Source organism: Oncorhynchus keta, unplaced genomic scaffold, assembly GCF_023373465.1.
Source record: "Oncorhynchus keta strain PuntledgeMale-10-30-2019 unplaced genomic scaffold, Oket_V2 Un_contig_7594_pilon_pilon, whole genome shotgun sequence".
Taxonomy (NCBI): domain Eukaryota; kingdom Metazoa; phylum Chordata; class Actinopteri; order Salmoniformes; family Salmonidae; genus Oncorhynchus; species Oncorhynchus keta.
Window position 1 is genome coordinate 128081 of NW_026289551.1, and position 23988 is coordinate 152068.

Below are 23988 nucleotides of genomic sequence, written 5' to 3' on the forward strand. Positions count from 1 at the left end.
TTCCTTTGCAAAACATTTTACTACGGTTTGCGTTTCAACACAACCCAGGTGTGAAAACTGTGTTATTGTTCCATCTCTGAATTGCCAGGGGATACACAACAGTGATGGAATGATAACCAGGCACAGATGAATGTGCCTGGCTGGCACCAAGCCTCCTCTCTCCTTTAACAACCACAGCTACCCGTACTCAAATACCAAAATAACAACATAGTTCATAGTTCCAGGGACCATAGTTACCACATCGATTAGCCCTATGGCTTAGACCTTTTGGAACATATTTAGCAGCTGATAGGATTTATGCAGTAAAGGTACACTATGTAGAAATCGCTCCTCGTTCCTGGTTGCTAAAATTCTAAAAGTTTGCCTGATTTATAGTATAGTGTAGAGAATCATTGTACAATCTAAACCTCTGAAATATATTTTCTATAACAATTTTTTTTTGTATTTTCAGCTGTTTAAAGCTGGTGTACAAAACCAAAAGCTAAAGATGCAAAAACAAAACTTTAGAATGGCAAGCATAGAAATAGCGCACATAGAACAGGTCTACTGCTTCTTAGACTTTAAATGAGATCTATAACTCAGATTTTTATGTGAATTTGGTCAGGTCGCCCAAAAAGTTACATATTGCAGCTTTAATGTCAAGGAATGAGGAGCACAGACAATTGTTGAAGATATACCTGATCACATCCTAATATGGAGAACAACTACTGCTACGGGGAATCAAACTGTGCCTAGGTTGTGTTACCACTGGTTTAAATCAAGAGACATGCAATGTCGTAAGTATGGACCCTGGGAGTTTAGAACAAGACCCACAAACTACATAGAGTTTAGTTGCTGCCAACTGCTAAACAGTAACTTCCCATGCAAAGTGGCAGTACAATCCTCATTTACAGAGAAGGGGGTTTAGAAGTTTGTTATACACATAATATTTAATCATGGTTCTGGAAGAGTAGAGCCAGCTGTCTTGACTTGGTTGGTTTCACACACAAACATGCATGTATTTGACATAGATTCACAAAATATGCACACACCTACACACCACACCCAGGGTTTCCATTAGTTGGTAATATGAAAAGCAGATAAATAAAACTGGCGCGGCCAATTATCAGGAATAAAAAAAGACATAGCAAAATAATGGTTCTTAACCTATTCATTGATGGAAATACCAGTCGACGGAAATACATTTGACCTATAAGTAATTGTGTAATCCATACATGTAATTGTCTGCATTGTTTCCAATTCCCCATATATTTTTGTATTTATTATAAGCCACACACACAGTACCAGTCAAAAGTTTGGACACACCTATTCATTCAAGGGGTTTTCTTTACTTTTTTCTACTTTGTAGAATAATAGCGAAGACATTAAAACTATGAAATAACACAAAGAATCATGCAGTAACCAAAAATATATTTTATATTTGAGATTCTTCAAAGTAGCCACCCTTTGCCTTGATGACAGCTTTGCACACTCTTGGTATTCTCTCAACCAGCTTCACCTGGAATGCTTTTCAAACAGTATTGAAGGAGTTCCCACGTGCTGAGCACTTCTTAGCTGCTTTTCCTTCACTCCGCGGTCAAACTCATCCCAAACCATCTCAATTGGGTTGAGGTCAGGTGATTGTGGAAGCCAGGTCATCTGATGGAGCACTCCATCGCTCTCCTTTGTGGTAAAATAGCCCTTACAGGTGTGTTTTGGGTCATTGTCCCGTTCAAAAACAAAATGATAGTCCCACTACGCGCAAACCAGATGGGATGGAGTATCGCTGCGGAATGCGGTGGTAGCCATGCAGGTTAAGTGTGCCTTGAATTCTAAATAAATCACTGACAGTGTCACCAGCAAAGCAAACCCACACCTCCTCCTCCATGCTTCACGGTGGGAACCACACATAAGGCGATCATCCATTTACCTACTCTGCGCTCCACAAAGACACAGCGGTTGGAACCGATTTCCAGCGGTCTAATGTCCATTGCTCGTGTTTCTTGGACCAAGCAAGTCTCTTCTTATTATTGGTGTCCTTTAGTAGTGGTTTCTTTGCAGCAATTCGACCATGAAGGCCTGATTCACGCAGTCTCCTCTGAACAGTTGATGTTGAGATGTGTCTGTTACTTGAACTCTGTGAAGCATTTATTTGAGCTGCAATCTAAGATGCAGTTAACTCTAATGAACTTATCCTCTGCAGCAGAGGTAACTTTGGGCCTTCCTTTCCTGTGGCGGTCCTCATGTGAACCAGTTTCATCATAGTGCTTGATGGTTTTTGCGACTGCACTTGAAGAAACTTTGAAAGTTCTTGGGATTTTACAGATTGACTGACCTTCATGTCTTCAAGTAATGATGGACTGTTTCTCTTTGCTTATTTGAGTTGTTCTTGCCATAATATGCACTTGGTCTATTACACTCAACGGAACGACTTGATTAGTGTAGTGTCAACAACGCAGCCACTGCCAGCTAGCCTACAAAGTCAACAACGCAGCCACTGCCAGCTAGCCTACTTCAGCAGTACTGTATCATTTTAATCATTTTAGTCAATAAGATTCTTGCTACGTAAGCTTAACTTTCTGAACATTCGAGACGTGTAGTCCACTTGTCATTCCAATCTCCTTGCATTAGCGTAGCCTCTTCTGTAGCCTGTCAACTATGTGTCTGTCTATCCCTGTTATCTCCTCTCTGCACAGACCATACAAACGCTCCACACCGCGTGGCCGCGGCCACCCTAATCTGGTGGTCCCAGCGCGCACGACCCACGTGGAGTTCCAGGTCTCCGGTAGCCTCTGGAACTGCCGATCTGCGGCCAACAAGGCAGAGTTCATCTCAGCCTATGCCTCCCTCCAGTCCCTCGACTTCTTGGCACTGACGGAAACATGGATCACCACAGATAACACTGCTACTTCTACTGCTCTCTCTTCGTCCGCCCACGTGTTCTCGCACACCCCGAGAGCTTCTGGTCAGCGGGGTGGTGGCACCGGGATCCTCATCTCTCCCAAGTGGTCATTCTCTCTTTCTCCCCTTACCCATCTGTCTATCGCCTCCTTTGAATTTCATGCTGTCACAGTTACCAGCCCTTTCAAGCTTAACATCCTTATCATTTATCGCCCTCCAGGTCCCCTCGGAGAGTTCATCAATGAGCTTGATGTCTTGATAAGCTCCTTTCCTGAGGACGGCTCACCTCTCACAGTTCTGGGCGACTTTAACCTCCCCACGTCTACCTTTGACTCATTCCTCTCTGCCTCCTTCTTTCCACTCCTTTCCTCTTTTGACCTCACCCTCTCACCTTCCCCCTACTCACAAGGCAGGCAATACGCTCGACCTCATCTTTACTAGATGCTGTTCTTCCACTAACCTCATTGCAACTCCCCTCCAAGTCTCCGACCACTACCTTGTATCCTTTTCCCTCTCGCTCTCATCCAACACTTCCCACACTGCCCCTACTCGGATGGTATCGCGCCGTCCCAACCTTCGCTCTCTCTCCCCCGCTACTCTCTCCTCTTCCATCCTATCATCTCTTCCCTCTGCTCAAACCTTCTCCAACCTATCTCCTGATTCTGCCTCCTCAACCCTCCTCTCCTCCCTTTCTGCATCCTTTGACTCTCTATGTCCCCTATCTTCCAGGCCGGCTCGGTCCTCCCCTCCCGCTCCGTGGCTCGACGACTCATTGCGAGCTCACAGAACAGGGCTCCGGGCAGCCGAGCGGAAATGGAGGAAAACTCGCCTCCCTGCGGACCTGGCATCCTTTCGCTCCCTCCTCTCTACATTTTCCTCCTCTGTCTCTGCTGCTAAAGCCACTTTCTACCACTCTAAATTCCAAGCATCTGCCTCTAACCCTAGGAAGCTCTTTGCCACCTTCTCCTCCCTCCTGAATCCTCCTCCCCCTCCCCCTCCTCCCTCTCTGCAGATGACTTCGTCAACCATTTTGAAAAGAAGGTCGACGACATCCGATCCTCGTTTGCTAAGTCAAACGACACCGCTGGTTCTGCTCACACTGCCCTACCCTGTGCTCTGACCTCTTTCTCCCCTCTCTCTCCAGATGAAATCTTGCGTCTTGTGACGGCCGGCCGCCCAACAACCTGCCCGCTCGACCCTATCCCCTCTCTCTTCTCCAGACCATTTCCGGAAACCTTCTCCCTTACCTCACCTCGCTCATCAACTCATCCCTGACCGCTGGCTACGTCCCTTCCGTCTTCAAGAGAGCGAGAGTTGCACCCCTTCTGAAAAAACCTACACTCGATCCCTCCGATGTCAACAACTACAGACCAGTATCCCTTCTTTCTTTTCTCTCCAAAACTCTTGAACGTGCCGTCCTTGGCCAGCTCTCCCGCTATCTCTCTCAGAATGACCTTCTTGATCCAAATCAGTCAGGTTTCAAGACTAGTCATTCAACTGAGACTGCTCTTCTCTGTATCACAGAGGCGCTCCGCACTGCTAAAGCTAACTCTCTCTCCTCTGCTCTTATCCTTCTAGACCTATCGGCTGCCTTCGATACTGTGAACCATCAGATCCTCCTCTCCACCCTCTCCGAGTTGGGCATCTCCGGCGCGGCCCACGCTTGGATTGCGTCCTACCTGACAGGTCGCTCCTACCAGGTGGCGTGGCGAGAATCTGTCTCCTCACCACGCGCTCTCACCACTGGTGTCCCCAGGGCTCTGTTCTAGGCCCTCTCCTATTCTCGCTATACACCAAGTCACTTGGCTCTGTCATAACCTCACATGGTCTCTCCTATCATTGCTATGCAGACGACACACAATTAATCTTCTCCTTTCCCCCTTCTGATGACCAGGTGGCGAATCGCATCTCTGCATGTCTGGCAGACATATCAGTGTGGATGACGGATCACCACCTCAAGCTGAACCTCGGCAAGACGGAGCTGCTCTTCCTCCCGGGAAGGACTGCCCGTTCCATGATCTCGCCATCACGGTTGACAACTCCATTGTGTCCTCCTCCCAGAGCGCTAAGAACCTTGGCGTGATCCTGGACAACACCCTGTCGTTCTCAACTAACATCAAGGCGGTGGCCCGTTCCTGTAGGTTCATGCTCTACAACATCCGCAGAGTACGACCCTGCCTCACACAGGAAGCGGCGCAGGTCCTAATCCAGGCACTTGTCATCTCCCGTCTGGATTACTGCAACTCGCTGTTGGCTGGGCTCCCTGCCTGTGCCATTAAACCCCTACAACTCATCCAGAACGCCGCAGCCCGTCTGGTGTTCAACCTTCCCAAATTCTCTCACGTCACCCCGCTCCTCCGCTCTCTCCACTGGCTTCCAGTTGAAGCTCGCATCCGCTACAAGACCATGGTGCTTGCCTACGGAGCTGTGAGGGGAACGGCACCTCAGTACCTCCAGGCTCTGATCAGGCCCTACACCCAAACAAGGGCACTGCGTTCATCCACCTCTGGCCTGCTCGCCTCCCTACCACTGAGGAAGTACAGTTCCCGCTCAGCCCAGTCAAAACTGTTCGCTGCTCTGGCTCCCCAATGGTGGAACACACTCCCTCACGACGCCAGGACAGCGGAGTCAATCACCACCTTCCGGAGACACCTGAAACCCCACCTCTTTAAGCAATACCTAGGATAGGATAAAGTAATCCTTCTCACCCCCCCCCCCCTTAAAAGATTTAGATGCACTATTGTAAAGTGGCTGTTCCACTGGATGTCATAAGGTGAATGCACCAATTTGTAAGTCGCTCTGGATAAGAGCGTCTGCTAAATGACTTAAATGTAAATGTAAATGTCTTTTGCCAAATAGGGCACTCTTCTGTATACCACCCCCAACTTGTCACAACACAACTGATTGGCTCGAAAGCATTGAGGAAAGAAATTCCACAAATGAACTTTTAACAAGGCACACCTGTTAATTGAAATGCATTCCAGGTGACTACCTCGTGAGGCTGGTTGAGAGAATGCCAAGAGTGTGCTAAGCCGTCAATAAGGCAAAGGGTGGCAACTTTGAAGAATATCAAATATAATATAATTGAATAATATACATAACTGTTCAAAGGTTTTGGGTCACTTAGAAATGTTCTTGTTTTTTGAAAGAAAAGCAAATTTTTTGTCCTTCAAAATAACATCAAATTGATCAGAAGTACAGTGTAGACATTGTTAATGTTGTAAATGACTATTGTAGCTGGAAACGGCTGATTTTTTATAGAATATCTACATCGGCGTACAGAAGCCCATTATTAGCAACCATCACTCCTGTGTTCCAAAGGCACGTTGTGTTAGCTAATCCAAGTTTATCATTTTAAAAGGCTAATTGATCATTAGAAAACCCTTTTGCAATTATGTTAGCACAGCTGAAAACTGTTGTTCTGATTAAAGAAGCAATAAAACTGGCCTTCTTTAGACTAGTTGAGAGCGTCAGCATCTGGAGCATCAGCATTTGTGGGTTCGATTACAGGCTCAAAATGGCCAGAAACAAAGAACTTTCTTCTTAAACTCGTCAGTCTATTCTTGTTCTGAGAAATGAAGGCTATTCCATGTGAGAAATTGCCAAGAAACTGAAGATCTTGTACAACGCTCTGTACTACTCCCTTCACAGAAGAGCGCAAACTGACTCTAACCAGAATAGAAAGAGGAGTGGGAATCTCCGGTGCACAACTGAGCAAGAGGAAAAGTACATTAGTGTCTAGCTGAGAAACAGACGCCTCACAAGTTCTCAACTGGCAGCTTCATTAAATAGTACCCACAAAACACCAGTCTCAACGTCAACAGTGAAGAGGCTGGGATGCTGGCTTTCTAGGCAGAGTTGCAAAGAAAAAGCCAATAAAACAAACAAAAAGATTAAGATGGCCAAAAGAACACAGACACATGTCCCGTGTCACATTTTTCTAACAGAAACCCTGACACACACACACACACACACACACACACACACACACACACACACACACACACACACACACACACACACACACACACGAAAGTAGAGTGAAAACAAATACTTTAGAGTCAGTGTGCATTATCCTGAAAGGACCCAGAGAATGAGGCTACATGTAGTTTCATTATCCAGACAGGACCCAGAGAATGAGGCTACATGTAGTTTCATTATCCAGACAGGACCCAGAGGCTGAGGCTACATGTAGTTTCATTATCCAGACAGGACCCAGAGGCTGAGGCTACATGTAGTTTCATTATCCAGACAGGACCCAGAGAATGAGGCTACATGTAGTTTCATTATCCAGACAGGACCCAGAGGCTGAGGCTACATGTAGTTTCATTATCCAGACAGGACCCAGAGAATGAGGCTACATGTAGTTTCATTATCCAGACAGGACCCAGAGGCTGAGGCTACATGTAGTTTCATTATCCAGACAGGACCCAGAGGCTGAGGCTACATGTAGTTTCATTATCCAGACAGGACCCAGAGAATGAGGCTACATGTAGTTTCATTATCCAGACAGGACCCAGAGGCTGAGGCTACATGTAGTTTCATTATCCAGACAGGACCCAGAGGCTGAGGCTACATGTAGTTTCATTATCCAGACAGGACCCAGAGAATGAGGCTACATGTAGTTTCATTATCCAGACAGGACCCAGAGGCTGAGGCTTCATGTAGTTTCATTATCCAGACAGGACCCAGAGAATGAGGCTTCATGTAGTTTCATTATCCAGACAGGACCCAGAGAATGAGGCTTCATGTAGTTTCATTATCCAGACAGGACCCAGAGGCTGAGGCTACATGTAGTTTCATTATCCAGACAGGACCCAGAGAATGAGGCTACATGTAGTTTCATTATCCAGACAGGACCCAGAGAATGAGGCTTCATGTAGTTTCATTATCCAGACAGGACCCAGAGGCTGAGGCTACATGTAGTTTCATTATCCAGACAGGACCCAGAGGCTGAGGCTACATGTAGTTTCATTATCCAGACAGGACCCAGAGGCTGAGGCTACATGTAGTTTCATTATCCAGACAGGACCCAGAGGCTGAGGCTACATGTAGTTTCATTATCCAGACAGGACCCAGAGAATGAGGCTACATGTAGTTTCATTATCCAGACAGGACCCAGAGAATGAGGCTACATGTAGTTTCATTATCCAGACAGGACCCAGAGAATGAGACTACATGTAGTTTCATTATCCAGACAGGACCAAGAGAATGAGGCTACATGTAGTTTCATTATCCAGACAGGACCCAGAGAATGAGGCTACATGTAGTTTCATTATCCAGACAGGACCCAGAGAATGAGGCTTCATGTAGTTTCATTATCCAGACAGGACCCAGAGGCTGAGGCTACATGTAGTTTCATTATCCAGACAGGACCCAGAGAATGAGGCTACATGTAGTTTCATTATCCAGACAGGACCCAGAGAATGAGGCTTCATGTAGTTTCATTATCCAGACAGGACCCAGAGAATGAGGCTTCATGTAGTTTCATTATCCAGACAGGACCCAGAGGCTGAGGCTACATGTAGTTTCATTATCCAGACAGGACCCAGAGAATGAGGCTTCATGTAGTTTCATTATCCAGACAGGACCAAGAGAATGAGGCTACATGTAGTTTCATTATCCAGACAGGACCCAGAGGCTGAGGCTACATGTAGTTTCATTATCCAGACAGGATCCAGAGAATGAGGCTACATGTAGTTTCATTATCCAGACAGGACCCAGAGGCTGAGGCTACATGTAGTTTCATTATCCAGACAGGACCCAGAGAATGAGGCTTCATGTAGTTTCATTATCCAGACAGGACCCAGAGAATGAGGCTACATGTAGTTTCATTATCCAGACAGGACCCAGAGAATGAGGCTACATGTAGTTTCATTATCCAGACAGGACCCAGAGAATGAGGCTACATGTAGTTTCATTATCCAGACAGGACCCAGAGACTACACGTAGACAATTATACCTCCTCTATCCCTCCCTTCATCCACTATCCCTTCATCCATCTCTATCCATCCCTTCATCCTCTATCCCTCCCTTCATCCACTATCTCTTCATCCATCTCTATCCCTCCCTTCATCCATCTCTATCCATCCCTTCATCCGCTATCCTCCCTCTATCCATCCCTTCATCCGCTATCCTCCATCTATCCATCCCTTCATACCTCTCTATCCATCCCTTCATCCATCCAGTCATCCGCTATCCATCCCTTCATCTTCTATCCATCCCTTCATCCTCTATCCATCCCTTCATCCTCTATCCATCCCTTCATCCTCTATCCATCCCTTCAGCCACTATCCATCCCTTCATCCCTCTCTATCCATGCCGTCATCCATCCCTTCATCCGCTATCCATCCCTTCATCCGCTATCCATCCCTTCATCCCTCTCTATCCATCCCTTCATCCTCTATCCATCCCTTCATCCTCTATCCATCCCTTCATCTGCTATCCATCCCTTCATCCGCTATCCATCCCTTCATCCACTATCCATCCCTTCATCTGCTATCCATCCCTTCATCCGCTATTCATCCCTTCATCCTCTATCCATCCCTCTACATATATCCATCCCTCTACATCTATCCATCCCTTCATCCCTCTCTATCCATCCCTTCATCCCTCTCTATCCATCCCTTCATCCGCTATCCATCCCTTCATCCGCTATCCATCCCTTCATCCCTCTCTATCCATCCCTTCATCCGCTATCCATCCCTTCATCCTCTATCCATCCCTTCATCCTCTATCCATCCCTTCATCCGCTATCCTCCCTCTATCCATCCCTTCATCCGCTATCCTCCATCTATCCATCCCTTCATCCCTTTCTATCCATCCCTTCATCCATCCAGTCATCCGCTATCCATCCCTTCATCTTCTATCCATCCCTTCATCCTCTATCCATCCCTTCATCCTCTATCCACCCCTTCATCCGCTATCCATCCCTTCATCCACTATCCATCCCTTCATCCCTCTCTATCCATCCCGTCATCCATCCCTTCATCCACTATCCATCCCTTCATCCCTCTCTATCCATCCCTTCATCCTCTATCCATCCCTTCATCCTCTATCCATCCCTTCATCCTCTATCCACCCCTTCATCCGCTATCCATCCCTTCATCCACTATCCATCCCTTCATCACTCTCTATCCATCCCTTCATCTGCTATCCATCCCTTCATCCTCTATCCATCCCTCTACATATATCCATCCCTTCATCCCTCTCTATCCATCCCGTCATCCATCCCTTCATCTGCTATCCATCCCTTCATCCGCTATCCATCCCTTCATCCCTCTCTATCCATCCCTTCATCCTCTATCCATCCCGTCATCCTCTATCCATCCCTTCAGCCACTATCCATCCCTTCATCTTCTATCCATCCCTTCATCCTCTATCCACCCCTTCATCCGCTATCCATCCCTTCAGCCACTATCCATCCCTTCATCCCTCTCTATCCATGCCGTCATCCATCCCTTCATCCGCTATCCATCCCTTCATCCGCTATCCATCCCTTCATCCCTCTCTATCCATCCCTTCATCCTCTATCCATCCCTTCATCCGCTATCCATCCCTTCATCCTCTATCCATCCCTTCATCCGCTATCCATCCCTTCATCCACTATCCATCCCTTCATCTGCTATCCATCCCTTCATCCGCTATTCATCCCTTCATCCTCTATCCATCCCTCTACATATATCCATCCCTCTACATCTATCCATCCCTTCATCCCTCTCTATCCATCCCTTCATCCCTCTCTATCCATCCCTTCATCCGCTATCCATCCCTTCATCCGCTATCCATCCCTTCATCCCTCTCTATCCATCCCTTCATCCGCTATCCATCCCTTCATCCTCTATCCATCCCTTCATCCTCTATCCATCCCTTCATCCGCTATCCTCCCTCTATCCATCCCTTCATCCGCTATCCTCCATCTATCCATCCCTTCATCCCTTTCTATCCATCCCTTCATCCATCCAGTCATCCGCTATCCATCCCTTCATCTTCTATCCATCCCTTCATCCTCTATCCATCCCTTCATCCTCTATCCACCCCTTCATCCGCTATCCATCCCTTCATCCACTATCCATCCCTTCATCCCTCTCTATCCATCCCGTCATCCATCCCTTCATCCACTATCCATCCCTTCATCCCTCTCTATCCATCCCTTCATCCTCTATCCATCCCTTCATCCTCTATCCATCCCTTCATCCTCTATCCACCCCTTCATCCGCTATCCATCCCTTCATCCACTATCCATCCCTTCATCACTCTCTATCCATCCCTTCATCTGCTATCCATCCCTTCATCCTCTATCCATCCCTCTACATATATCCATCCCTTCATCCCTCTCTATCCATCCCGTCATCCATCCCTTCATCTGCTATCCATCCCTTCATCCGCTATCCATCCCTTCATCCCTCTCTATCCATCCCTTCATCCTCTATCCATCCCTTCATCCGCTATCCATCCCTTCATCCTCTATCCATCCCTTCATCCTCTATCCATCCCTTCATCCTCTATCCACCCCTTCATCCGCTATCCATCCCTTCATCCACTATCCATCCCTTCATCCCTCTCTATCCATCCCGTCATCCATCCCTTCATCCGCTATCCATCCCTTCATCCTCTATCCATCCCTTCATCCTCTATCCATCCCTTCATCCTCTATCCACCCCTTCATCCGCTATCCATCCCTTCATCCTCTATCCATCCCTTCATCTGCTATCCATCCCTTCATCCGCTATCCATCCCTTCATCCTCTATCCATCCCTCTACATCTATCCATCCCTTCATCCCTCTCTATCCATCCCTTCATCCCTCTCTATCCATCCCTTCATCCCTCTCTATCCATCCCTTCATCCGCTATCCATCCCTCTACATCTATCCATCCCTTCATCCCTCTCTATCCATCCCTTCATCCCTCTCTATCCATCCCTTCATCCCTCTCTATCCATCCCTTCATCCGCTATCCATCCCTCTACATCTATCCATCCCTTCATCCCTCTCTATCCATCCCTTCATCCGCTATCCATCCCTTCATCCTCTATCCATCCCTTCATCCGCTATCCATCCCTCTACATCTATCCATCCCTTCATCCCTCTCTATCCATCCCTTCATCCTCTATCCATCCCTTCATCCGCTATCCATCCCTTCATCCTCTATCCATCCCTTCATCTGCTATCCATCCCTCTACATCTATCCATCCCTTCATCCCTCTCTATCAATCCCTTCATCCGCTATCCATCCCTTCATCATCTATCCATCCCTTCATCCGCTATCCATCCCTCTACATCTATCCATCCCTTCATCCCTCTCTATCCATCCCTCTACATCTATCCATCCCTCTACATCTATCCATCCCTTCATCACTCTCTATCCATCCCGTCATCCATCCCTTCATCCGCTATCCATCCCTCTACATCTATCCATCCCTTCATCCCTCTCTATCCATCCCGTCATCCATCCCTTCATCCGCTATCCATCCCTTCATCCGCTATCCATCCCTTCATCCGCTATCCATTCCTCTACATCTATCCATCCCTTCATCCGCTATCCATCCCTTCATCCGCTATCCATCCCTCTACATCTATCCATCCCTTCATCCCTCTCTATCCATCCCTTCATCCTCTATCCATCCCTTCATCCCTCTCTATCCATCACTTCATCCTCTATCCATCCCTTCATCCCTCTCTATCCATCCCTTCATCCGCTATCCATCCCTTCATCCGCTATCCATTCCTCTACATCTATCCATCCCTCTACATCTATCCATCCCTCTACATCTATCCATCCCTTCATCCGCTATCCATCCCTTCATCCCTCTCTATCCATCCCTTCATCCGCTATCCATCCCTTCATCTGCTATCCATCCCTTCATCCGCTATCCATCCCTTCATCCTCTATCCATCCCTTCATCCTCTATCCATCCCTCTACATCTATCCATCCCTTCATCCCTCTCTATCCATCCCGTCATCCATCCCTTCATCCGCTATCCATCCCTTCATCCGCTATCCATCCCTTCATCCTCTATCCATCCCTTCATCCGCTATCCATCCCTCTACATCTATACATCCCTTCATCCCTCTCTATCCATCCCTTCATCCCTCTCTATCCATCCCTTCATCCCTCTCTATCCATCCCTTCATCCTCTATCCATCCCTTCATCCTCTATCCATCCCTCTACATCTATCCATCCCTTCATCCCTCTCTATCCATCCCTTCATCCCTCTCTATCCATCCCTTCATCCCTCTCTATCCATCCCTTCATCCTCTATCCATCCCTTCATCCGCTATCCATCCCTCTACATCTATCCATCCCTTCATCCCTCTCTATCCATCCCTTCATCCCTCTCTATCCATCCCTTCATCCCTCTCTATCCATCCCTTCATCCGCTATCCATCCCTCTACATCTATCCATCCCTTCATCCCTCTCTATCCATCCCTTCATCCGCTATCCATCCCTTCATCCTCTATCCATCCCTTCATCCGCTATCCATCCCTCTACATCTATCCATCCCTTCATCCCTCTCTATCCATCCCTTCATCCTCTATCCATCCCTTCATCCGCTATCCATCCCTTCATCCTCTATCCATCCCTTCATCTGCTATCCATCCCTCTACATCTATCCATCCCTTCATCCCTCTCTATCCATCCCTTCATCCGCTATCCATCCCTTCATCATCTATCCATCCCTTCATCCGCTATCCATCCCTCTACATCTATCCATCCCTTCATCCCTCTCTATCCATCCCTCTACATCTATCCATCCCTTCATCACTCTCTATCCATCCCGTCATCCATCCCTTCATCCGCTACCCATCCCTCTACATCTATCCATCCCTTCATCCCTCTCTATCCATCCCGTCATCCATCCCTTCATCCGCTATCCATCCCTTCATCCGCTATCCATCCCTTCATCCGCTATCCATTCCTCTACATCTATCCATCCCTTCATCCGCTATCCATCCCTTCATCCGCTATCCATCCCTCTACATCTATCCATCCCTTCATCCCTCTCTATCCATCCCTTCATCCCTCTCTATCCATCCCTTCATCCGCTATCCATCCCTTCATCCCTCTCTATCCATCCCTTAATCCTCTATCCATCCCTTCATCCTCTATCCATCCCTTCATCCGCTATCCATCCCTTCATCCGCTATCCATTCCTCTACAGTTATCCATCCCTCTACATCTATCCATCCCTCTACATCTATCCATCCCTTCATCCGCTATCCATCCCTTCATCCCTCTCTATCCATCCCTTCATCCGCTATCCATCCCTTCATCCGCTATCCATCCCTTCATCCGCTATCCATCCCTTCATCCGCTATCCATCCCTTCATCCTCTATCCATCCCTTCATCCTCTATCCATCCCTCTACATCTATCCATCCCTTCATCCCTCTCTATCCATCCCGTCATCCATCCCTTCATCCGCTATCCATCCCTTCATCCGCTATCCATCCCTTCATCCTCTATCCATCCCTTCATCCTCTATCCATCCCTTCATCCGCTATCCATCCCTCTACATCTATACATCCCTTCATCCCTCTCTATCCATCCCTTCATCCCTCTCTATCCATCCCTTCATCCCTCTCTATCCATCCCTTCATCCCTCTCTATCCATCCCTTCATCCTCTATCCATCCCTTCATCCTCTATCCATCCCTCTACATCTGTTCATCCTTTCATCTTTATATGATGGATGAGAATCCATCTCTCCCCATCTCTTTCTGACAGACTAAACTCAGAGTGAAGCCATGTGAAGTGAATCCAACTGTATACCTACCACTCCACCCCCCTTTCCATCCCACCCTCACACCGACAGACGGAATGGAGGTTGAAACATTTCATCTCTCACTTTGCCAGCGGGTCCTCATTCACTTTCGGCCTGGTCCAATCCCTATTCATATAATATGCATGCTCATCCAATCAGTAACCTCGGCATGCAAACAGCTCATTAGTCATGCGGGCGTGGGAGGAGTAACCGGGCTCACTCAATCACAGTGAAACATGAGGCTAATCACAGGCTGATCAGGGGCTGATGCAGGCTAAATATTTTATCTGGAGCTGTTTTCCACTCCAGGACAAATGATCAGGCTACACTGAGAAGACACCAGCTAGGAGATGAAATCCGTTTCATGTTCCAATTTCAGGGGAGTATATTCTACCCCTGTGCAGCAATCAGTGTTAATCTGAGACGTGTGGTTTGGGAGGCGACGGGAACATCCATGTGTGTCAGAGCGGAGGACAAATGTCAGTTTTACATGGGGCGGCTCAGAACAGATGAGTGGGAACTCGGATAGGATGCATCCCAAATGGCATCCTATTCCCTATATAGTGCACTACGTTTGACCAGGGCCCATAGGACTTGTGTCAAAAGTAGTGCACTTCATAGGGAAAAGAGTACCATTTGGAAAATCATGTTCAATCGAATTTCCTACCGGGAGCATGTTGTTAGCACTCTGTAGGATTACTGTCTCACTCCCACTCCAAAACCAAAGTTTACCGAACATTATTAGAGATGAGTACATGTCCCACCCACGCCTTCTGTTGCAAACATGACTACTTGAGGTCTGAAAACCCTTGATAACCCCTATCACTCCATAACCATGTATTACATATGCTAACACATCACATTGTACACAATGATAGATACATTTGATTTTTTTTTTATAACTTTTTTTTGACTGGCCAAAATGTACCATTGGTCCTTATGGGAGAAATAATGAGTTATTGACCTGAATTGACCTCTACAACCTTCTCTTCCCATCACTATGACTCCCATCACTACGCTGCCGACAGCAACAACTGCTCCATCACTAAGCTGCCGACAGCAACAACTGCTCCATCACTAAGCTGCCGACAGCAACAACTGCTCCATCACTAAGCTGCCGACAGCAACAACTGCTCCATCACTAAGCTGCCGACAGCAACAACTGCTCCATCACTAAGCTGCAGACAGCAACAACTGCTCCAAACAAAACAACAGTAGACTGAACTGATCTGTCTGGTCTCCCTCTGTCAGCGAGCTGGCAAACACACTTGATTCTAATCATGCACATACAGGCAGGCAGGCAGGCAGGCTAACACACACACACACGCACACGCACACGCGCACACACACACACACAACAAAACAGGGGGAGAAAGAGGCCAGACAGAAGAAAACATAGTTAGTTTAGTTACACTAGGTTTCACAATGAGCCAAGGCTCTAATGCTCTGACTGACTTCAAAGGGCACGTGTGTGTAAGTGTGTGTATCAAAGTGTGAGTCTCTAAGCGTGTGCGTCCTCGATGTTCTCCAGAGGGAGAGAAGAGTGTGTGATGGTTGTGTGTTGTGGACCGTTAGATTCAGAAGAGGGGCTGTGGTCTATGTAAGGACAGATTGATGGTGGTATTCACATGGCTACAGTGCCCTCTAGTGGACAGTATATCCCTCCTAGTCAGATACAATACAGTGTCCTATGGACGCTCACCTTTCTTCCAGGCAGGGAAACAGTCATTCTTGTTAGTCATCCTAACCAGAGAGGTCTTAACTATCTTAACTATTGATGAAACAGTTTGGAGTAGAATTCCATAGCTAAAGTACGGCTTACTGTGATATATTCAGAGGGGTTGGGTTTAATGCGGAAGACATATTTCAGTTGAATGCATTCAGTTGTGGAACTGACTAGGTATCCCCCTTTCCCTTTATAGGATGCAAAAGAATCTGTCACGGACTTCTGGGAATGAGAATAAGAGTGAGGACCATGGGAGCCGTCAAGAGAGTTGGGAATAGAGCAGGATGGGACTGTCACTATCTGTCAGAGAGTTGGGTATAAAACAGGATGGGACTGTCACTATCTGTCAGAGAGTTGGGTATAGAACAAGATGGGACCATCACTATCTCAATGTTTTTCTCTCCAGTTGTGTCTGTTTTGCGCGGTTTCCTCCCAGTTGTGTCTGTTTTGCGCGGTTTCCTCCCAGTTGTGTCTGTTTAGCGCAGTTTCCCCCCAGTTGTGTCCGTTTAGCGCAGTTTCCTCCCAGTTGTGTCTGTTTATCACGGTTTCCTCCCAGTCGTGTCTGTTTAGCACGGTTTCCTCCCAGTCGTGTCTGTTTATCACGGTTTCCTCCCAGTCGTGTCTGTTTAGCACGGTTTCCTCCCAGTTGTGTCTGTTTAGCACGGTTTCCTCCCAGTTGTGTCTGTTTAGCACGGTTTCCTCCCAGTTGTGTCTGTTTAGCACGGTTTCCTCCCAGTTGTGTCTGTTTGGCACGGTTTCCTCCCAGTCGTGTCTGTTTAGCGGTTTCCTCCCAGTTGTGTCTGTTTAGCACGGTTTCCTCCCAGTTGTGTCTGTTTAGCGCAGTTTCCCCCCAGTTGTGTCTGTTTAGCACGGTTTCCTCCCAGTCGTGTCTGTTTATCACGGTTTCCTCCCAGTTCTGTCTGTTTATCACAGTTTCCTCCCAGTTGTGTCTGTTTAGCGTGGTTCAGCGCGAACAGACACAACTGGGAGGAAACCGCGCTGACTTCCTCCCAGTTGTGTCTGTTTAGCACAGTTTCCTCCCGGTTGTGTCTGTTTAGCATGGTTTCCTCCCAGTTGTTGAAGGTGATGTGGAATTTCTTAAGGTTTGTTTTTATTTTGTATTTGTAGCATTTATTTTGCCCGGCAGGGGCTCACTATCCTTCCTTCATCGGCGTGAGTTGGGCATCCGGGTGACATGGAATTCCATCAGAGTTGATGCTGTATTATACACTGAGTGTACAAAACATGAGGAACACCTGCTCTTTCCATGACATACACTGACTAGGCGAAACCAGGTGAAAGCTATGATCCCACTTGTTAAATCCACTTCAAATCAGTGTAGATGGAGGGGAGGAGACAGTTTAAAGAAGGATTTTTAAGCCTTGAGACAATTGAGATGGATTGTTTACGTGTGCCATTCAGAGGGTGAATGGGCAAGACAAAACATTTAAGAGAAAACATTTGCTTTTGAATGGGGTATGGTAGTAGGTGCCAGGCACACTGCTTTGTGTGTGTTAAGAACTGCAATGCTGCCGGGTTTTTCACATTCAACAGTTTCCCGTGTATCAAAAATTATCCACCATGCTAAGGACATCCAGCCAACTTGACACAACTGCGGGAAGCATTCAACATGGGCCAGCTTCACTGTGGAACGCTTTCGACACCTTGAGTCCATGCCCCGACAAATAGAGTCTATTCGGAGGGCAAAGGGGGGTGCAACTCCATATTAGGAAGGTGTTCCTAATGTTTTGTACACTGTGTAGTAGTGGTGATGCTGTTTATGTTGGCCTCCTCCAGGACGCTGGTGTTGGTGTGCATGTCCTCGCAACTGATCCTCAGGATGTTTTGTGAGGATCTTTGGAGGTGTTGTTCCAGTGCCTTCAGGTATCTACTGTAGGTGTTCCATGTGCTCCGTCTAGCAATGTGGGAAGGACAACAGCTTAGTCGACCAGTATTCCGATGAACTTCAGGGCAGCTGTAATTTAGTGTCCACCAGAAGTGTGGTGTAAAGGCCTTCACAGGTTCAAAAAGTTGAACCCGTTCCGAAATGGATCTGGGGCTTTCCCATCCGGAACAGATATGCATATATTAAAATAGGAGACCCGTTCCAAACGGACCCGAAGACAACTAGACCCATTCCATATAAACCTGGTCGGCTCCAGACCCGGTCCAACCGAGTGAGGGAAGCAGCAGAAAAGTACATTTTTAAGCTACTTTATTAACTCAAGCAAATAAAGCGCAAGGGAGTGGAGGTAGAGAGAGGTGACGCTCTAGCAAGGGCCGTGCTGTGTGTGTAGTACGGTTGGGCGGTTTCCAGATTTTCATATCATACCGTCCTTCTCCCATTCGGGGTTTACAGTATAACCGGCTTAGTGCATAAGGCGGCGCCAAAAAAAAGTCCATTGGCCATCCGTTACCAAAATGCTAACAAAATTAGCACAAGTAAAAGTGCATTTCCCTGGAGGCTGTTAGCTAAATATGCTAACAAGCGCAAAAAGAGCGAAAATAGACAAACTTGCAAAGACAGGAAATCCAGCTCATAAAGTTAATGTATTTAATCAGGCACGTCAGTTAAGAACAAATTCTTTGTGCACCGCCCTATGGGACTCCCAATCATGGCATGTGATGCAGCCTGGATACAGGGACCGCTGCGCCACTCGGGAGCCCCGAGTGGATTTAAATAAATTCTTATTTACAATGACGGCCAACCTTGTTCAAGAGCAGAACGACAGATTTTTAACTTGTCAGCTCGGGATTCGATCCAGCAACCTTTCAGTTACTGGCACAATGCTCTAACCACTAGGCTACCTGCCTGTCGCCCCCCTCCTACCTACATATATAGGTAGGAGCTACCGAATGTAATGTTTTGTGAGTTTGGACATCTACAAACGAATGTGAACGAGAGACTTTGTGCAAATTAACAAAGTTTTGTCTGCTCTGAAGCAGCATGTGTCTGTCTGGAGTCGCTCGGGACCAGAACGGAGAAGAGACAAAAGCAAGGAAATCAAAAGATATCTGTACAGCTGCCACTGCTAACTAATCCAAAGGGCTTTGACTTCTCAAACAGAAAGCTAACACAACTAGATGGCCCGTCATCTTATTAATTCAGTAACTTACTTAGATAACTCGCAAGTTAATCTCAAGGGTTGCGTTAACGCAGAATTCTTCCATTTTTCACGAAGGAAAATATATAAAACACGTGAGAAATCTCTTGCTGCATTTTGTAAACGCAGATCTAAAACAATATTTTCTGCTCGGCATCAGACTATTTTTGTGCATCAGTTGCACTTCTCCACTCAGATGAGAATTCACAAACAGGGCATTCTATCAGCAGACAGCGCTCTTTACTGATGTGTAGCTTTTTTCACAGGCCTTGTCCCTGCCATTTCTCATGTAGCTGGCATGCTTTGAAGATCATATCTGCAGTACCTCTGGACGGGCGGACGCCACACTACGATTCTGGGAGTACTTCCTCAGACAAGGGTAGTAATTGGTTGGCAAGGACAAAAACTTCTAGCTATGTGAACAGTGGTATTCCTGAACGGTATAACGGACCAATATTCCTACTAGAGGTCGACTGATTAATCGTAATGGCCGATTAATTAGGGCCGATTTCAAGTTTTCAAAACAATCAGTAATCTGCATTTTTGGACACCGATTATGGCCCATTACATTGCACTCCACAAGGAGACTGCGTGGCAGGCTGACTACCTGAGAGTGCAGCAAGGAGCCACGGTAAGGTGCTAGCTAGTATTATATTTATGTTGTAAAAAACAATAAATCTTAACATAATCACTAGTTAACTTCACATGGTTGATGATATTACTAGTATATCTAGCTTGTCCTGCATTGCATATAATCGATGCAGTGCCTGTTAATTTATCATTGAATCAGAGCCTACTTCACCAAACGGGTGATTTAACAAGCGCATTCGTGAAAAAAGCACTGTCGTTGCACCAATGTGTACCTAACCATAAACATCAATGCCTTTCTTAAAATCAATACACAAGTATATATTTTTAAACCTGCATATTTAGTTAATATTACCTGCTGAAAATTATATTTATTTTAATTTGGGAAATTGTGACACTTCTCTTGCGTTCTGGGTATACGCACCCGTTTGGGCCTCCTGGCTCGTTGCGAACTGTGTGAAGACCATTTCTTCCTAACAAAGACCGTAATTAATTTGCCAGAATTGCACATAATTATGACATAACATTGAAGGTTATGCAATGTAACAGCAATATTTAGACTTAGGGATGCCACCCTTTAGATAAAATACGGAACGTTTACGTATTTCACTGAAATAATAAACATTTTGTTTTCGAAATGATAGTTTCCCGATTTTACCATATTAATGACCTAAGGCTAGTTTTTCTGTGTGTTTTTATATTATAATTAAGTCTGATTTGATAGAGCAGTCTGAGCGGTGGTAGGCAGCAGCAGGCTCATAAGCATTCATGAAAACAGTACTTTCCTGCATTTGCCAGCAGCTCTTCGCTGTGCTTCAAGCATTGCGCTGTTTATGACTTCAAGCCTATCAACTCCCGAGATTAGGCTGGCAATACTAAAGTACCTATTAGAAGATCCAATAGTCAAAGGTATATGAAATACAAATGACATAGAGAAAAATAGTCCTATAATAACTACAACCTAAAACTTCTTACCTGGGAATATTGAAGACTCACCAGCTTTCATATGTTCTGAGCAAGGAACTTAAACGTTAGCTTTTTTACATGGCACATATAGCACTTTTACTTTCTTTTCCAACACTTTGTTTTTGCATTTTTAAACCAAATTGAACATGTTTCATTATTTATTTGAGGCTAAATTGATTTTGATGTATTATATTAAGTTAAAATAAGTGTTCATTCAGTATTGTTGTAATTGTCATTATTACAAATATATATATATATATATATATATATATATATATAGGAGTATAAAAATATATAGATATTTTTTGGAGGATAAAAATCGGCCGATTAATCGGTATCTGCTTTTTTTTGGTCCTCCAAATAATCGGTATCAGCTTTTTTTGGTCCCCCAATAATCTGTATTGGCGTTGAAAAATCATAAATCGGTCGACCTCTAATTCCTACCTATCGTGGAGTTCTAGTTGGGAAACTGCAGCATTCCCAGCCAACATTCCTACCTCTGACATGGAGTTGTAGTTAACGGAATAGCAGGATTCCTGAAAAGTATTGTGAACCAACATAGCTTTCACTAGGGAATATCAATGTGTATAGCATTATTCCTGAACAGTACTGCGAACCAACATAGCTTTCACTAGGGAATATCAATGTATATAGCAGTATTCCTACCTGTCATGGAATTCTCTGAGGTGCTGAGCTGTTCCCGCAGCTTGTCCACGTCGTCAGGATGCACTTGCTCATACAGCGTGCTGCCAAACCACTCCGACTGCGGGTGGTTGAGCACCGGTGTCACAGAGTCAGACACGTAGATCACGCGGCCCGTCTCCGCGGCGACCACAAACAGGAAGCCGTCGGCCGCCTCCAGGATGAGGTGCTTCAACTCCTATTAGACGAGAGGAGAAAAGAGAAACAGAACACACACACGTGTGTGACGGCAGAGCAGAAACACACGTCACAGTAAAGATGAGGGATATGCAGTATTGATTGACATACCATTGGTGAAAATCCGGGACAAACAGACACACACGCCAAGGGCAGAGGCAGGGGACATGACAGACAGCCTGCAAAAGCTTTATTTATTTCAAATTGATAAGATCAATATGCTGACAGGAAATTGTGTCAGCGGATATCATTTGTAGAGCTGCACAGATGTGCAGACCCAACGTACAGAACCCAAATGCAGAGTCAAAGAGAATAGAACAAAACCAGTTCATAGACTCACCTTTTCAGTTTGGCTTTGTACTAGTTTATTTATGTACTTTTTTCATCTCTAATTCCTATGTGTTTGTATTCATTTTGATCATATTATGCTGCTTTTATTGCCTTTTATGTTACTTTGTCTTTTTATTGTTTACTTTTTAATGACTATTATTACTATTTTATTATGTACAGCACCTTGAGTTGCGGTCTCTGTATGAAATGTGCTATACAAATAAAGTTGTTTTATTATTACCTGTTTGCTGAGGAGGAGGGTTTGTAGACCCTGCTAAATTACTCACACAGACACACACACACACGCAAAACGCACACACACACAGATACGCGCACATCAGCCCCCATGACCAACCCACCCACAAAACACACACACATTGGTCGTGTTCCAGGCCGACTACATTGCAGTCATTGCATGGCATCAACCAAATGGTTGTGTGCCATTTCATCGACAGCGCAGTTGGGTTATCAGACTGCGATATCATACGATGCAGTTAGCTGGTAGTTGTCTGCCATGTAGTCAGCCTGGAACGCGGCCATCGTCACCCCCACCTATAATACCTGTTCGGTCAGGAAGGAGGGCTTGTACGCCCCGTCAGTGGACGTGTTCCCGGTCCCTCTCATGGACTTCATGTGGGACACGGCCATGCGGAGGATAGTCAGTTTGTCTGGCTTGCGGGCCAGAGCGCTGCAGGTGGGCACCATGTCCGACAGCTCCGTGATGTACTGGGTCATCTTGTTACGGCGACGCCGCTCTATCTCGCTGTGGTTCTCTCTGGAACAGAGAGGAGGATTTAGACACATAGGGGGAGGCGTCGCTGGTGGTCAGGGGGGGGTCGTCACTGGTTGGCCAAGGTGGACAGGATATAAATGTAAACATCAGTTCTTATCTTAAAATTCACAAATCAGTGAAAAGTATGGAACAGACAGAAGGGGTCTTTGAGGCTGTACTGTGGGCCGATTTGGTGTGTGTTTGTGCATTTGTTTTAGCATTGATGTGTATGCACCATAACCCTAAACCCAATTCTGATTTCATGATAATGCAGTTTTTTTACTAACATGAGCATCCAGTGACAACCATCTGCATATACCAGTGTTTCCCCTAGCGGTGCTTAGGCAGGACGGGCTGCCTACAAAATCATTTGCCTCTATTGGTTTGAATTGGGACTTTCAGTGTTAAAAGCTTAGTATGTTAGTTTTGATACAGTAAGGTAAACTCTAGTGAACCGACTTCAAACTTGGTTGTTTCAACACCTACCTATGGCTGGATACACACTTTTACTTAAACTGAATTCATTGCCAGCCATTCTTGGAGATAGGAGTATGTGCACGTACTCTAAGAACCATAATACTATGTACTAGAGAAGACTAAAGGGAAGTTAGGAGAAGAGTTATTCAGTTGCTTTTCAGTGTTTGAGTTTGTCTTCTGAGGACATAAAGAACATACAGGGATTAAAGAACACAGCAGACCAGAACACAATATCTGAGCTACGGATAGACAGGTCCTACATTTATATGTTCATTTATTTGATCATGAACGTCATGTGTGAATAACAAACATTGCCTTCAGAAAGTATTCACACCCCTTGACTTTTACAACATTTTGTTGTTACAAACTGGGATTCAAATTAATTTAATTGACAAAATACTTGGTAAGGTCAAAAATGTGTCAAATAAAACACTAATATATCTTACTTAGATAAGTATTCAACCCAAATGAGTCAATACATGTTACGATCACCTTTGGCA

The 23988-nt window shown here is 45.9% G+C and overlaps 1 protein-coding gene across 1 annotated transcript in view; it reads right to left on the reverse strand.

Moving 5' to 3' along the window:
- LOC127926439 (aryl hydrocarbon receptor nuclear translocator 2-like) overlaps positions 1-23988 on the reverse strand; it is a 143567-nt gene that overhangs the window by 98251 nt on the left and 21328 nt on the right. The window contains 2 exon segments of the mRNA XM_052511846.1: positions 21697-21910; positions 22801-23014. Coding sequence (XP_052367806.1) covers positions 21697-21910; positions 22801-23014 — 428 coding nt within the window.